Below are 15,716 nucleotides of genomic sequence, written 5' to 3'. Positions count from 1 at the left end.
GGATGGTAACAGGAGATAAGGAACACAATGTTTTTACCCAGGTTCCGGCCCTCTCGATGGAGGTAAAACCATACTCCTGCGTGATTAATATTGATGATATGGGTAGTAAAAGAGTAGATCTACCACGAGATCAAAGAGGCTAAACCCTAGAAGCTAGCCTATGGTCTAATTGTTGTTCGTCCTATGGACTAAAACCCTCCGGTTTATATAGACACCGGAGAGGGTTAGGGTTACACAGAGTCGGTTACAATGGGAGGAGATCTACATATCCGTATTGCCAAGCTTGCCTTCCACGCCAAGTAAAGTCCCATCCGGACACGGGACGAAGTCTTCAATCTTGTATCTTCATAGTCCGAGAGTCCGGCCAAAGGTTATAGTCCGGCTATCCGGACACCCCCTAATCCAGGACTCCCTCAATGGGCATCTCCATAGCCCGTTGATACGCCTAGTTGATGTGAGACTATCTTCCTCCTTTTTGTCTTCTTCACAACCACCATTCTATTCCACCTATAGTGCTATGTCCATGGCTCACGCTCATGTATTGCGTGAAGATTGAAAAAGTTTGAGAATGTCAAAAGTATGAAACAATTGCTTGGCTTGTCATGGGGGTTGTGCATGATTTAAATACTTTGTCTGGTGAAGATAGAGCATAGCCAGACTATATGATTTTGTAGGGATAACTTTCTTTGGCCATGTTATTTTGAGAAGACATATTTGCTTAGTTAGTATGCTTGAAGTATTATTATTTTTATGTCAATATTAAACTTTTGTCTTGAATCTTTCGGATCTGAATATTCATACCACAATTAAGAAGAATTACATTGAAAATATGCCAAGTAGCATTCCACATCAAAAATTCTGTTTTTATCATTTACTTACCCGAGGACGAGCAGGAATTAAGCTTGGGGATGTTTGATACGTCTCCAACGTATCTATAATTTTTTATTGCTCCATGCTATATTATCTTCTGTTTTGGACATTATTGGGATTTATTATTCACTTTTATATTATTTTTGGGACTAACCTACTAACCGGAGGCCCAGCCTAGAATTGCTGCTTTTTTTTTGCCTATTTTAGGGTTTCGAAGAAAAGGAATATCAAACGGAGTCCAAACGGAATGGAACCTTCGGGAACGTGATTTTTGGCTGTTGCTCCACCGACGTACTCCTTCCCCCCAGGCGCGCCCTCCACCCTCGTGGGCCCCCTGTTGCTCCACCGACGTACTCCTTCCTCCTATATATACCTACGTACCCCCAAACGATCAGACACGGAGCCAAAACCCTAATTCCACCGCCGTAACTTTCTGTATCCGCGAGATCCCATCTTGGGGCCTATTCTGGAGCTCCGTCGGAGGGGGCATCGATCACGGAGGGCTTCTACATCAACACCATAGCCTCTCCGATGATGTGTGAGTAGTTTACCTCAGACCTTCGGGTCCATAATTATTAGCTAGATGGCTTCTTCTCTCTTTTTGGATCTCAATACAATGTTCTCCCCCTCTCTTGTGGAGAACTATTCGATGTAATCTTCTTTTGCGGTGTGTTTGTTGAGACCGATAAATTGTGGGTTTATGATCAAGTTTATCTATGAACAATATTTGAATCTTCTCTGAATTCTTTTATGTATGATTGGTTATCTTTGCAAGTCTCTTCGAATTATCAGTTTGGTTTGGCATACTAGATTGATCTTTCTTGCAATGGGAGAAGTGCTTAGTTTTGGGTTCAACCTTGCAGTGTCCTTTCCCAGTGATAGCACGGGCAGCAAGGCACGTATTGTATTGTTGCCATCGAGGATAACAAGATGTTTTTTTATCACATTGCATGAATTTATTCCTCTACATCATGTCATCTTGCTTAAAGCGTTACTCTATTCTTATGAACTTAATACTCTAAATGCATGCTGGATAGCGGTCGATGTGTGAAGTAATAATAGTAGATGCAGGCATGAGTCGGTCTACTTGTCTCGGACGTGATGCCTATATACATGATCATACATATATATTCTCATAACTATGCTCAATCCTATCAATTGCTCAACAATAATTTGTCCACCCACCGTAAAATACTTATGCTCTTGAGATAAGCCACTAGTGAAACCTATGGCCCCCGGGTCTATCTTCCATCATATTAGTCTTTCAACACTTAGTTATTTCCTTTGCTTTGGTCTATCTTCCATCATATTAATCTTTCAACACTTAGTTATTTCCTTTGCTTTGCTTTTATTTTACTTTGCATATTTATCATAAAAATACCAAAAATATTATCTTATCATATATATCAGATCTCTCTCTCGTAAGTGGCCGTGTAGGGATTGACAACCCCTTATCGTGTTGGTTGTGAGGATTTATTTATTTTGTGTAGGTGCGAGGGACTCGCGCGTAGCCTCCTACTGAATTGATATCTTGGTTCTCAAAAACTGAGGAAAATACTTACGCTACTTTGCTGCATCACCCTTTCCTCTTCAAGGGAAAATCAACGCAGTGCTCAAGAGGTAGCAACCAGTGCATCAAAACAGAAACCGTTGCGATGAAAAAAAGTAAAAATCGAAAGGATTCAATATGTAGACACACGAACAAATACTGGATCCAAGCAGATCCATCGAAGACCAGCATCGACTGAATCCCACGAGCTCTCGGGTGGCCGCGACAACTCCGCCATGGATGCGGGCTCGAGGTGGCCGTCGGGGCTGGGGGCGGTTGCTTGTGCGGGTGATTTTGGGGAAGAAGATGCCATGGGATAAAACACGGAAAAAAGATAAATAAAAAATCACTTATGGATGGAATATTCGTATTTTACGATAGAAATTTGTGTTATCTGTTCTATCGTAGCCTGCGTGGTAGTTTTAAGAGTTCCTTTCCTCTTGAAGGGAAAATCAATGCAGTGCTCAAGAGGTAGCAACCAGTGCACCAAAACAGAAACCGTTGCGATGAAAAGAAGTAAAAATCGAAAGGATTCAATATGTAGACACACGAACAAATACTGGATCCAAGCAGATTCATCGAAGACCAGCACCGACTGAATCCCACGAGCTCTCGGGTGGCCGCGACAACTCCGCCATGGATGCTGGCTCGAGGTGGCCGTCGGGGCTGGGGGCGGTTGCTTGTGCGGGTGATTTTGGGAAGAAGATGCCATGGGATAAAACACGGAAAAAAGATAAATAAAAAATCACTTATGGATGGAATATTCGTATTTTACGATAGAAATTTGTGTTATCTGTTCTATCGCAGCCTGCGTAGTAGTTTTAAGAGTTCCCTCATAGTGGTTTTACGGCACAACGATATAAGTGATCTGCTAAAGATGCTCTAGGATGTGTTTTGCGCTTGCACAGTTCTTCGGAACGTTAACATGGACATAATTTCACAATGCTCAAATCATTTAATGAAAAGGAAAATTCAGACACACACACCGGAGCCCCGGTTCGAACTAAAGTTTCAAATAGTATTCAGCTCTGCCTCCACGCACCAGTCCACCACTGTATACGTGCGCGCCGATAAAATCATAGTACAACGGCGTATCTGCGTACCAAAAAAGCCGCCATCGTTGTGTGCCCTGCCCGACCACCGGCTTTGCCAATCCACGCAAAGGGACGCGTAGTCCATCCATCCACTCCCATTTTCAGGAATTCCTGCAGCTCCAGGCAAATTGCCGCGTCGGGTCGCAGCCTTCAGGCTCAGGTCCCATGTTCCACGGACCTTTGCCCCTCGTCCGCGTCTGCAGTTCTTCGCTGCGTCCCGGCCCACTTGCTGTTAAAAGAAAACAAAAAATGGCAATACCTCCGGTCGCCCTGACTGACATTCCTTACCACCGAAGCAAGCAGTAGGATCTCGCGAGGAAGATGCTTCCGCTCCACGTGCGACGTTCACACCGCGCGGTAAACGACGACGCGAGCCGGGCAGGAAACTCCACGCAAGATTGGACCGGAAGGTCAAGGGGGTGTCAGAGTATTATTGAAGAAATTAACGTAATTAACCGGCAGTTATGTGTAGTAAGTAGATTACCCGGACGGGCGCAACCTTTCCATGGCTCCAGCTCGCGCTCGCAGCACGTTCCATGTGAGTGAGTGAGAGTGAAGGTCGACAGAGGTCGGGTGCATGGCGCGCCCGGCGGTCGCCCACCGAATCCTGCGGCGTTTCTCTCGTCTCGTCTGACCCGACCGGCCGGACTGCTCCCTTTTTCCGCGAGGGTCAATGGAAAAAGCTTGGCGAGGCCATCGCGCGTGGCTGAGAAATGGCCCGGATGATGATGGGAAGACGGACACCTAGTACTGCCTACATGTGCCACTGTACAAAAATAAGTTGCGACGGCGACGTGCTAACCAACCCGGGAACACGAAGAAATTTCGAATTTTTGAACTTCTTGGGAGTGGATAAAATTTGGAGTGCGGCTAATATGGATATGTATAAATAAGTGACTCTAGAGTGTAGTTTATTTTAATTACCAGCCGTTTAAACGAAAATGCAAAATGCCAAATAGGCTGGAGCGGGGCGTGATGGCCACTTTTGGCCACATGCTCCCCTGCGGCTCACCACCCCGTCCCCACCACGTCACAGTCGCCTTAAAAAGGGAATCGCCGAAAGCTCGTACCGTGTCACTGCGTGCCACTCCATCGGTGGCAATACCTTCGTCGCACCGCCGTAATTCCTGCGCAGGGCCGAGGGCAAACCCGTCCGTCCACCCACGACGTACGCTACCAGGAAATTCCCATGCAGCCTCGGACCACGCCGTTCGAAAAAGAGGCCCGGCACGCGGGCCCCGCGCTCATGTGCCCCACCCGACCCCACCCACGCGCCGCCCAAAACAACCCACACCAAAACCAACGTCCCAGCTTCCCCCTGGTGGGAGCGGTGCTTGTGGGGAGTGCGGCCGCGTTCCCACGGGTCCACTTCACTCCAGAGCAGCACCGCGCCACTCCCGGTCCACCCGGTCGTCGTCGCGCTCGCCCACTTCCCACCATCAACCCCACGTCGTCCGACCGTTACGAGTGAGGGGGACGGAGCCCCCGGCTGACGCCGTCAACGCCGGCCGCCGCGGCCCCCGCGCCCTCCCGTTGGGCCTGACGCACGCGCCCGTCCTCCTCCCCTACTCCAAAAACGAAACGGAAGGCGAGACGAGTTCCTCCTCATTTTCGCCGAAACCCCCCTCCATTCCCACAAAATCACACATACCCCCACGTAAGAAGCAGTACGCATCTCCATTACCGTGACGGAAAAGATACTCACGGGAGATCGAAGAGGAGATACGTGAGGATTGTGATCCGTTCCAACCCCGCGAAGTAGATGGTTTCCATGTCCGCGCGGATACAATTCCGTGGCGGGGCGCGTGCGTGCGTGCGTGCCAAGATCATATTATCACCTGCCTCTATGACTTTCCAAAAACGGGGCAGGGGCCTAACTGCAAACTCCCCCGCCGTCGTCTCCGTCACGTTATTAATTCGAAATTAAAAACCACTACGGGAGCAGCAGCAGTGGTTTTTTTTCTCCCTCGCCACTAAATAAATAAATAAACTCCTCTTTGTCCCTTTGCTTTGCTCCCCCTTCCCCTCCGGAAGCGGCTCCCCTGACGTGCGGCTCCTGCCGTTGTGGCGCTGCCATGTGGGCCTGTTCCCCGATGGGTCCATCAGTCAGTGGTCGAACGGCACCCTGCCGAACGGCAGAGGATCTTCCCCTCCCAGACCTTTCTTTCTCCCCCACCACTCGCCGCTGCCGCTCCACGCTCCCGTCGCTGTCGCCCTCCTCCTCTCGCACTCGCACTCCCGCTGCTGCGCCGAATTGGAAGCTGTTGCCTCCCAGCGAATTCAAACCCCGGGCGGGGCAGGAGGGAGGAGCGGCCGCCGCCGAGCCCGCGCCGACGATTTGGTGGTGTACCGGGTAAGCTGCGGGCGGTTTTCGTTTCGGCTCCCGGATCCGCGTGCTCGAGGCGGCATTTTGGGGAGTTTTTTTTTGTTCCGTTTGCCGGGATTCACGGGCGCGGCATTTGGGTGGGAGTTTTGCTGATTCCGTGTGCGGATTTGGTGGCGGTGCGTGCGGCAGGGCGGCCGGGGATTTGCATGCCGGCGATGATGTTCACGGAGGGGCTGGATCGGGACGCGCTCAAGTGGGTGCGCGAGGTGAGCGCTCTCCTTGGTCTCCTCCTCCTCCTCGCCGCCGCGGCGGGTTTCCTCGGCTGAACTGAACCCTAGCTGGGGTTGAGTGAGCCCGTTGTTGTTCCGGAGCTGCTGGGGCTCCCCGTCTCTCATCAGTGCCGGTTGGTTGGTGCGAATGTGGCAGGGCCAGGGCGCGGGCGCGGGGGCGGGGGCGCTGCACAGCCACGGCCGCATGGACGCGCTCCGGGCCGCGCGCGGCGCGGGCGGCCTCGGCCTCGGCATGCCGCCGCCGGAGAAGTACAGGAGCGGGCACCTGCCGCGCGCGTCCGTGCCGCTGCGCCCCACCGACAACGGGAGCGCCTCCACGGCCTCCGACATGGACGAGTCCTCCGACGCCGAGGAGGTCGAGGTCTGCAGCGGCGGCAGGTACTCGGTCGACTCCTCGCCCCGCCACCGCGACGAGGTCCCCCGCCGCACCGCCGTGCCCCTGTACCGGTACGCCAACGTGCCCGGGCAGCAGAACTACTACTCCAGCGACGGCTACTCGGATCTGAGCTCTTCCAGAGACACGGCGCTCCCAAGGGGGAAGCCGCAGCAGGCGCGGCGGCCACAGGCGCGCGCTGCTGCGTACGTCGAGGAGGAGGAGTACTCGGACTCTGCCGGCAGCTCCGAGTTCTCAAGCCAGGTGTCGGGGCGGAACAATGGCGTGGCCTCCAAGGGTGGGTACGCATCTGAGTACTCTCATACCGGTCCAGTCCGGAGAGAAGCGAGCAATGCGGTTCCTAAGGCGGCTCGTACGGCAGCTCAGCCTTCAAACTCGAGAGCTTACCAGCCAGAACACTATTCTGCTCATGTTCCTGCTCGAGGCGATGTCAAATCTTCTCCTAAAATGGTTAGTTTTTTCTGTGCTAAGTGATGAACTGTTATCATTTTCTTTAGTCCTGCTTCATTCTCTGCCATATCAAATGGGCGAATAGCACTAGTTCCACTCCTCGGCTGCATATGATAGTTCTGACATTTTTTCTGATTTCACAATTGTTCGTACTTGGTACAATAATGTGGCCGAATGGATAATCTTTGCACTTGCACTAGGCAATGCATTGTAATTGCTCGACATAGCGATATTGCAACAAATATTCTGCTCAATGAACAAACCTTCTCCAGATACTACTGTTAAGATACACAAGCTGTTTGTTGGTATCTGCTTAAGGATGACATGCTTCTGCATTTAGTCCACTTGGATAATGATCTGGCCGATCTTTTTCCCCTCAATTATTAGGAGAAACTCGATTTTGCTTTACAATTGTGATCTGGATATTCACTCTCCTTTGGAAAATGCAAGAAAAATTCAATTCCGCAACTGCATCATAATCGTATTTGTCATTGGTTCTAATCCATGATGTAACCTAGGACCCAAAATTGCTGCCAAAAATTGATTCTTTTCTCTGGGTCATTTGGGCCCATAGGCTGCAAGGGTCATCTATTGCCATGCTTTCTAGAATACATGTGATGTTATGATACCGTTCTTACATAATTGAGTAGATTTTGCTGATGAATCGAATGGGTTGTGTGCAGGATGGTTCATCTGATGTCCCGAGTGCCCCACCAATACATGGTTATAGTCAGGAAACTTCACCAGCTCCTCAAAGTGATACCAGAACTTGTGCAAAAGCAAGTGCATCGGATGGTTCAACTGTCAAAAAGGAGGACCATGGTGATGGTATTGTGGGAGCTGACTTACCCGAAAAAACTGATAGGTAGCTTTCGTAATACTGGATGCTCGATCAAACCATTATTCAGGAATCAATTGTATTTCTTCTGCTGGCATGTCGTTCTGACTATTTGTTCTACCATGTGGCAGCGCTTTGAATGGAAGGCACACCAGCAGACCATCTAGTTCAATTCCTCTTCGAGTCCCCACGTTTCATGCCAGGTATGTAGAGCACACATTTAAATAAAAATTTGTTTACTGTTCCATATTTCTCTACTAACCTGTTCCATTAAAAAAAACAGTTTGCAAGGTCCCTGGTATTCTGTGCTTGCATATGATGCTTGTGTTCGCCTGTGTCTTCATGCATGGGCTAGAGGCTGTATGGAAGCTCCGGTTTTTCTGGAAAATGAATGCACATTATTGAGAGACACATTTAGGTGAGTTATGGTTGAATTATTTCATGCTCGTAACAATCAACTGGAAAGATGTCATGAAATATTCTAGCTGCACTTTTCTTACCGATTTTAATTACCATGAGCGATTGTGGAAATGCATATAGTTATTATGCACAATAGCTATTTTAGTTAAGGATAAAGTTGAACTGGATACACAAAGCTAGAAGAAGTTTGAATCCAACCTGTTCTGAACTTTAGCCTAATCCATCTGGCCTTCAGGGGGCACCTTCTCTTAGCTACTGCGCCTCTGGGGATCTTGTCTGATCCTAGCATGTCTCATCAGTCTATTGCAACTATCGTCACCCGTTCTTCTGATGACAATATATTCAATCTGTTCTGGAAGCAAAAGACATGCTTGAACTTAAGTCAATTTGTTCCATTGATTACCCGCAATTTTTTTTTTGTTCCATTGAAAGCTCAGTGCCCCTCTGTTGATGCAAATTGTAAATATTAAGAGACATAGAATCAGCCAAAATAGCTTCTTCCTCCGTAAACACCAATCATTCAACTTTTCATGTGTTCTAATCTAAGATATTGCAAAATTTCCAAGAACAGCATATTTTATCAGTGTCTTGTTGCTGAGTATCATCACTCAAAAAAGAACTGTCGCAAACTCACAATGCCATTAAGTAAACACACCAGTATATCCTCCTTGAGCGCTTCAAAACCTCTCGACTTACTCTAAGGTGGAGTGAAATACTCCCTCCGTACTAAAATATAAGACGATTTTTAGTGTTTAAAAATGTCTTATATTTTGGTACAGAGGGAGTACCTATCTGTACTTTGTAAGCATATCATTCATTTGTTACTTGTTCATGCTGGTCAATGTACTATCTTTTTACATGTTGCAGTGAAAACTTAATGCACCAAATATGAATATAATCCGTCAATAATTATAATCCTAGGTAAATTGATATTTTTGCATGTTTCATTCAGCTTGCAAGATGTGCTGCTGCGATCGGAGGAGGAACTCATGACAAAACAGGCATCAGAACGAGTTACGGAAGGAGCTGCATCAAAACCCAAGAAAACAATTGGAAAAATGAAGGTTCAAGGTACACACTTCCCAAATGCAGGCCAAATCTTTCCCTTTTTCAACTTGCTGTTTGTGAGGACTTCTAATAGAGCCGCAGATCATTCTAGCTATTAGGAGTTCTCTTTACATGCTCTGCAAACTACTCTCAGAAATTGCCAAGATGTTAAATGGTAACATAATGTGATTTCAATTGCAGTTCGCAAAGTTCGCATGTCTGTAGACATGCCTTCTGGTTGCAATTTTTCATCATTGCCAGTGGTGAAATTTGATTCAGTTCGGCACCGCTTGTCCAACGTACAATCATCAATCACATCTGGGTGGGAGTCAGTTAGGAGAGTTCAAGTAGCAACACATGTGCCTCCTAATAGTTCCTTCTCGAAGCATAGCTTAGCATACATGCAAGCAAGTGCTCAATATATAAAGCAGGTATCTGGTCTGCTAAAAGTTGGTGTGACTACCTTGCGCAGCAGTTCAGCCGATGAAATACAAGGTAAATATGCTTTATTTCTTTCATGACCTGCAGCCTCTTGAATTGACCTCACCATATTCTTGCCTCAGAGACATACTCATGCAAACTGAGGCTTAAAAGTTCACCTGAAGACGACGTGGTACCAATGCAGCCAGGATCTGGTGAAACACATGTCTTGTACGTAAAGAGAAATTTCTATATAGCATGTTATTTAATAACATATATGCCACTGTTAACTTTGTATCTGATGATGTAGCGACCCAATCAATGTGCTATATATATGTTGAAAAATATTTTTTGTGAGGACATAGTATATATATATTATGAAATTGGTGTCAAGCTGAATATCTTTCTGTTTACATTTCAGCTTTCCAGATAGCCTTGGAGATGATTTAATCATTGATGTATCTGATACCAAAGGAAAACCCTGTGGGCGTGTTGTTGCTCAAGTTGCTACAATGGCAGAGGAACCTGTAAGATTTTCCTTGCCATGTTGTTACTTGCTTGAAAGTTCTTTAAAGAAAAAGGTTTTTATAGTTTTCCATAGCTTGGTGTTTCTTGATATACCATGTACCAATTGTGTGCCTTTTAGCGCAATTGATGATGTTCCCCAGAAAACTTCTGAATTTTCTTGTGCAGGCTGACAAACTTCGTTGGTGGTCAATATACCGGGAGCCAGAGCATGAACTCGTGGGCCGCATACATCTATATGTTCAATATACAACCGCTGCAGATGAAAACAACACAAAGGTACTGATGCATGGCTATAGTGCTGCTGCCTTTTTTTTGTTAGTTATAGCACTAGTTTTAGTTTTAGTGCATTAAGATTAAGATTATCTGTCTCAGCGAAGTAAAAGGTTCTCCGGAATGTCCTTGTACTGAGGAATACTATCGATTTCAATACAAGTAACCAGGGAATCCTATTTATTAGGATGTCAACCATTAAAGAACTATTGGATGTGTATGTTTCTTGATGATAGAGTGAATGGATGCGTCATGCTTTTGACATGCTGACCAATTTCTTAACATACCTTTCTTTGTTCTTGTAGTATGGCTCTGTCGCAGAGACTGTGGCATACGATATTGTTTTGGAAGTTGCAATGAAGGCACAACACATTCAGCAACGGAATCTTGTCTTGCAAGGTTCTTGGAAATGGTTGCTGACAGAATTTGCGTCATACTATGGGGTTTCAGATGCGTACACTAAGTTGAGGTACTTGGCTACAGTAGTCCCAGCTCTTTCTAGCTTCTTTTGGTCTCTTTATTATCACTTGTATTCAGTATTTACTGTTTCAGTCCTTTTGCATGATTTTTGTGTTCTGTGTGATTTAGCTTACCTTAAATACTCATGTCTGTCTGCTACATCATGATAGATAGTTGATTGCAGCCCCTATATTTGGTGTTGCGACTTTGAGTGTGCTAGAAATGCTTTTGTGATACTTGCTTATGATTGTTTGGGTTTGCATCGAGTGTTTGTCTCTTCTTTCAAATTACTTTTGCCCCTCCTCAGTGAGCTGCTATTTATCATTCTTCCTAAAGGTACCTCTCGTATATTGTGGATGTTGCAACCCCTACCGCTGATTGGCTGAATTTGGTTCACGAGCTCTTGCTCCCAGTACTAATGAAGAGCCATGGTACTGCCACATTGAGCCATCAAGAGGTACTCGCTCCTTTTCCATGAAAAGATGTTTTTTTTTGGCTTGAACGGTATTTTTATCTTACAAGATAGGTAACAAATTTCTTAAGTTTGGAGTAAATATTCTATTGTTTCTCCGATGTTACAAGAAAATTAATCTAGTTAGCTGAAATCAATAAAATCCATCCCACTCTTTAGCCTCTTCATTACCTGCTCCTGACATCTCAACATGAACATGTGACTGATTGCTTCATTAGAATCGAATACTGGGGGAAGTGGAGGAGCAAATCGAGCAAACTTTAGCAATGGTATTTGAGAATTACAAGTGTCTTGATGAGTCACTGGTCTCTGGACTGGCGGAAGACTTCAGGCCTCCAACTGGATTGGCCGCGTCAGCCCTGGAGCCGGCTATAAAGCTGTACAGTCTTCTCCATGATGTGCTATCTCCAGAGGCCCAACTGAGACTCTGTGGTTACTTCCAGGTCATTCTTCAACTGTTCTGTATATGTATATGTATGTTAACCTTATCTCTAGATGCTGATGCTTATTAAGTTTTAATTTATATCCAGACTGCTGCCAGGAAGCGCTCGCGGAGGCACATGCTCGAAACTGATGAATTTGTGGCAGGAAATTCTGAAGGCATAAAGATGGACATGGTGACCTTCACAACTGCTTACCAGAAGATGAAATCATTGTGCCATAATATACGCAATGAAATATTTACAGACATTGAAATTCATAACCATCACATACTTCCCAGGTACTTTATTGTTTCCGGGCCTGCTGTTCATCTTTTAGAAACTGTTCATTGTGTATGATCTATGAGAAGCATTCACTACAAAATGATTCTGTTACCTTGCTTTAATCTCTGTTTATTCTTCTGTTTCCACAGTTTTGTCGACCTCCCGAATTTGACAGCCGCCATCTATAGTGTGGAGCTCTCAAATAGACTACGCTCATTCCTTGTTGCGTGCCCTCCTACTGGCCCTTCTTCTCCGGTTGCAGATTTGGTGATCGCCACTGCAGATTTTCAGAAGGATCTTGCCAGCTGGAACATTTGGTAAGTATCCTTGTTAACTGGGCTCTGTTCTTGCACTTGTGTCTTGTATATGCAAGACTAATGTACTTTTTAATCCTCAGTTCTATTAAAGCTGGTGTTGATGCAAAAGAGCTGTTCCATTTGTACATTGTATTATGGATTGAAGATAAACGAAGAGCACTGCTGGAAAATTGCAGACTGGATAAGGTAAATGTTTCTCTTGTGTTTGCTTTTGGTTAAATCATATGATAAATGGTTGGCACATATTTCTATATGATAAATGGTTAATAAGTGATTAATGTCCAATATTATGTTGGTGGCCAACTGTGAGTCCTCCATTTCTTTCTCTTCTATTTCCATTTGTTGGGTCTTAAATGACACTGGCTTGGTTGTTAGTGGAACCACTAAGAGTTAATAACTAAAGTAACTCAAGCAATCAGATGAAGGTTATGGGTGTGGACATCTCTCCAGTAGTGAACTGATTCAATACCTAAAACGACTTATAGATGATTAACTAGTGATATTGAAAGTTTTGTTAGTACACCCATGCACGCACATGCACAAATGCGGGCCTTGTCTAAAGATGAACGCGCTTGCCAGGCAGTTGTTTCAGAGTTTGTAATTTTGACGTCTCATTTAACTTGAGTGACATAATAACTGAGACAGATCTGTTTTCACTTCTTAAATTCTGAAAATTCATTATTTGCTGCACTAGTTACTGTACAACAGATCTGTTTTCACTCTTTATATTCTGAAAATTTATTATTTGCTGCACTAATTACTGCACAATATCTATATATGGGTGCACCAGCTTTTCAGTATTTTGATATTTTGGGGTCTCATCCTATCTTTTCCGATTATCAGGTTAAATGGTCAGGAGTTAGGACTCAGCATATGACGACACCTTTTGTGGATGAGATGTATGATTTACTGAAGAACACATTGACGGAGTATGAGGTTATCATTTGCCGATGGCCAGAATACATATTTGTTCTTGAGAATGTATGTGTGGATTCACTTGCAGACCCTTTAATTGACTTGTTTGCATCAGAATGGAAATCTGACTTACCTTGTGCTATTGTGAATTTTTGTCAAAAAAGGCTATTGCAGATATTGAGAAAGCGGTAATCGACTCCCTCGAAAAGCAGTATGTGGATACTTTGGCCCCACTTAAAGATTGTATCGCCCCCAAAAAATTTGGCCTCAAATATGTACAAAAGCTAGCAAAGCGCAATTCAACGTGCCCTTATGTTGTACCTGAAGATGTAAGTTTTCTTGTGCATTCACATTTGTTAGAATTTCAGATTTTGATGTCTGACCCCTATGTGCTCACAGCTAGGGATCCTCTTGAACACAATGAAAAGACTATTGGATGTTCTGCGGCCGCGGATCGAGAGCCATCTGAGGTCCTGGAGTTCCTGTATACCTCATGGAGGAAATTCAGCTGCCATCGGCGAAAGACTTAGTGAGGTTACAGTAACATTGAGGGCGAAATTCAGAAACTACATGCAAGCAGTCGTCGAGAAGTTGTCTGAGAATGTGAGTGTTTTTGCCAAACTTGAAACCATGCTTCCATTATTTACAACTTGATGTTATCATCATGTACTGCAAACGTTAATTGGCATGTCATGCTGGGTTGCTACGTAGATTTGGCAATTGCATTGAGGAATACTATTGGTGAATTAGGCTTTGATAGTAGCAAGTTCCGGTAGCCTTTTAAACTGTTTGCAACTGCAGTAATTTGGTTATATCTAGTCCTAGACTCAGCTTTACTGTCAGTTTTGCGGGAAGTTTTACTGTCACTACACTTGGATAATGTGTGGGTCATTTTGGTTACAATATGTTGTTATTTTTATGTGCAGACCCGCATGCAGAACACCACAAAGCTCAAGAAGATCATCCAAGACTCAAAAGGATTGGTCCTGGAGTCAGATATCCGCGGCAGGATGCAGGAGTTGAATGATCAGCTAATTGGGGCAATAAATCATATGCACAAAGTCTCAGAAGTTCATGTGTTTGTAGCCATATGCCGAGGCTTTTGGGACCGTATGGGGCAGGTAAGTGAACGATCAATAGAACGATTGTTTCTCCTCGTATCATATGAGTTGCTAACTAACCTTGGTTTAGGATGTCTTGAGGTTCCTGGAAAATCGCAAAGAGAACAAGGCCTGGTACAAAGGCGCGAGAGTTGCAGTGTCGGTAAGTTCATTTTCTTACAGTTCCTGTTGTTGGTTGCTCCTCTTTGCTGCTATGGTCATATAAACTTGTAATACTGCAGGTGCTCGATGATACATTCGCATCCCAGATGCAGCAGTTGCTTGGCAACACACTCCAGCCAAAGGAGCTGGAGCCGCCTAGGTCCATCATGGAAGTGAGGTCAATTCTCTGCAAAGACGCTCCCCGACAGAAGAATTCGGGCTTCTACTATTGATCATTTTGTTGTGTACATATGGATGCACATTCGAGTGTGCAGCTTAGAAAATGATGACAAGGCCGAAGTGATGCTGTGGAGATCTTTGTAAAGAAGACAAGACAATAGGATAGTAAGAAATAGAACATAGGGCTACTGGTGAAATACATGAGCTGAGAAGCCGCAAAAATAGTGCTTTGCTGGTTAACCAGGTTAAAATATGTTCCCATTGTCTGTGGGATGGTCTGAATGTGGAGTAGTGGTAGTTTCACTGGTAGCACCTAGCTAGCTGAGATTTCACAATAACTAATATTGATTTGAACATGTTGACTGGATCATATTAATTTTTGTATCTTGGTAAGATGCTAAGGGGCAACCTTTTGATGGTCATCGTTTCATCAATGTGTTTGAATAGGTAAATTCAATTGTGGTTGGAGAGGTAAATGAAACATTAGACTGCCATGAAATATATCAAGTTCATGTCTTCTACTGTTGAATCTCTTGTTGAAGAGAGAAAGTTACTTGCGATAACCCGTGCCTTGTACTGTTCTTAAAATTGCAGCAGCATTTTGGTGTGCTCAACTAAAAACTGCCAGTTTCTTTCAATTGTTTATCATCAGGGTAGAAGCGTAGATAAATCAGATCTCTAAATTGATAGATTTCATGGCTGTTAAATCACGTACACTAGCATCATCAGATCTTCTATATCTAAATAGACAGCTTCCACTAACATATTTCTCCCGCCATGCAAGCATGTCATCTCATTATTCAACATACATAGAAAAATGCCCACCTCAACATGCAAGTATGCATGCATGGAAAATTCCATCTGTTATGTTATTTACATTTAATTCTTATATTAGTTCAAAAACTATTATT

The 15,716-nt window shown here is 44.9% G+C and overlaps 1 protein-coding gene across 2 annotated transcripts; it reads left to right on the top strand.

The window, feature by feature from the left end:
- The first annotated feature begins 5,664 nt into the window (after nucleotides 1-5,664).
- On the top strand, nucleotides 5,665-15,235 carry LOC119317925. 2 transcript variants are annotated; one of them, XM_037592429.1, is made up of 23 exons: nucleotides 5,665-5,866; nucleotides 6,029-6,105; nucleotides 6,266-6,973; nucleotides 7,657-7,838; nucleotides 7,940-8,014; nucleotides 8,095-8,229; nucleotides 9,184-9,302; nucleotides 9,480-9,773; nucleotides 9,842-9,929; nucleotides 10,120-10,225; nucleotides 10,392-10,502; nucleotides 10,802-10,965; nucleotides 11,292-11,412; nucleotides 11,646-11,870; nucleotides 11,958-12,148; nucleotides 12,281-12,448; nucleotides 12,529-12,634; nucleotides 13,292-13,429; nucleotides 13,528-13,692; nucleotides 13,763-13,966; nucleotides 14,290-14,484; nucleotides 14,555-14,626; nucleotides 14,706-15,235. In XM_037592429.1, exons 2-23 carry the CDS (start codon nucleotides 6,046-6,048, stop codon nucleotides 14,856-14,858), a joined length of 3,780 nt encoding a protein of 1,259 aa, XP_037448326.1. In that variant the 5' UTR covers nucleotides 5,665-5,866; nucleotides 6,029-6,045; the 3' UTR covers nucleotides 14,859-15,235. The 2 variants fall into 2 exon arrangements, with proteins under 2 accessions (XP_037448326.1, XP_037448327.1); XM_037592430.1 differs by having other exon boundaries at nucleotides 5,666-5,866; nucleotides 7,943-8,014.
- Nucleotides 15,236-15,716: the final 481 nt, after the last annotated feature.

Source organism: Triticum dicoccoides, chromosome 6A (assembly GCF_002162155.2).
Source record: "Triticum dicoccoides isolate Atlit2015 ecotype Zavitan chromosome 6A, WEW_v2.0, whole genome shotgun sequence".
In the NCBI taxonomy this organism is placed as follows: Eukaryota; Viridiplantae; Streptophyta; class Magnoliopsida; order Poales; family Poaceae; genus Triticum; species Triticum dicoccoides.
The sequence above is the reverse complement of the archived record's forward strand: the minus strand, read 5'-3'. Positions and strand labels throughout refer to the sequence as shown.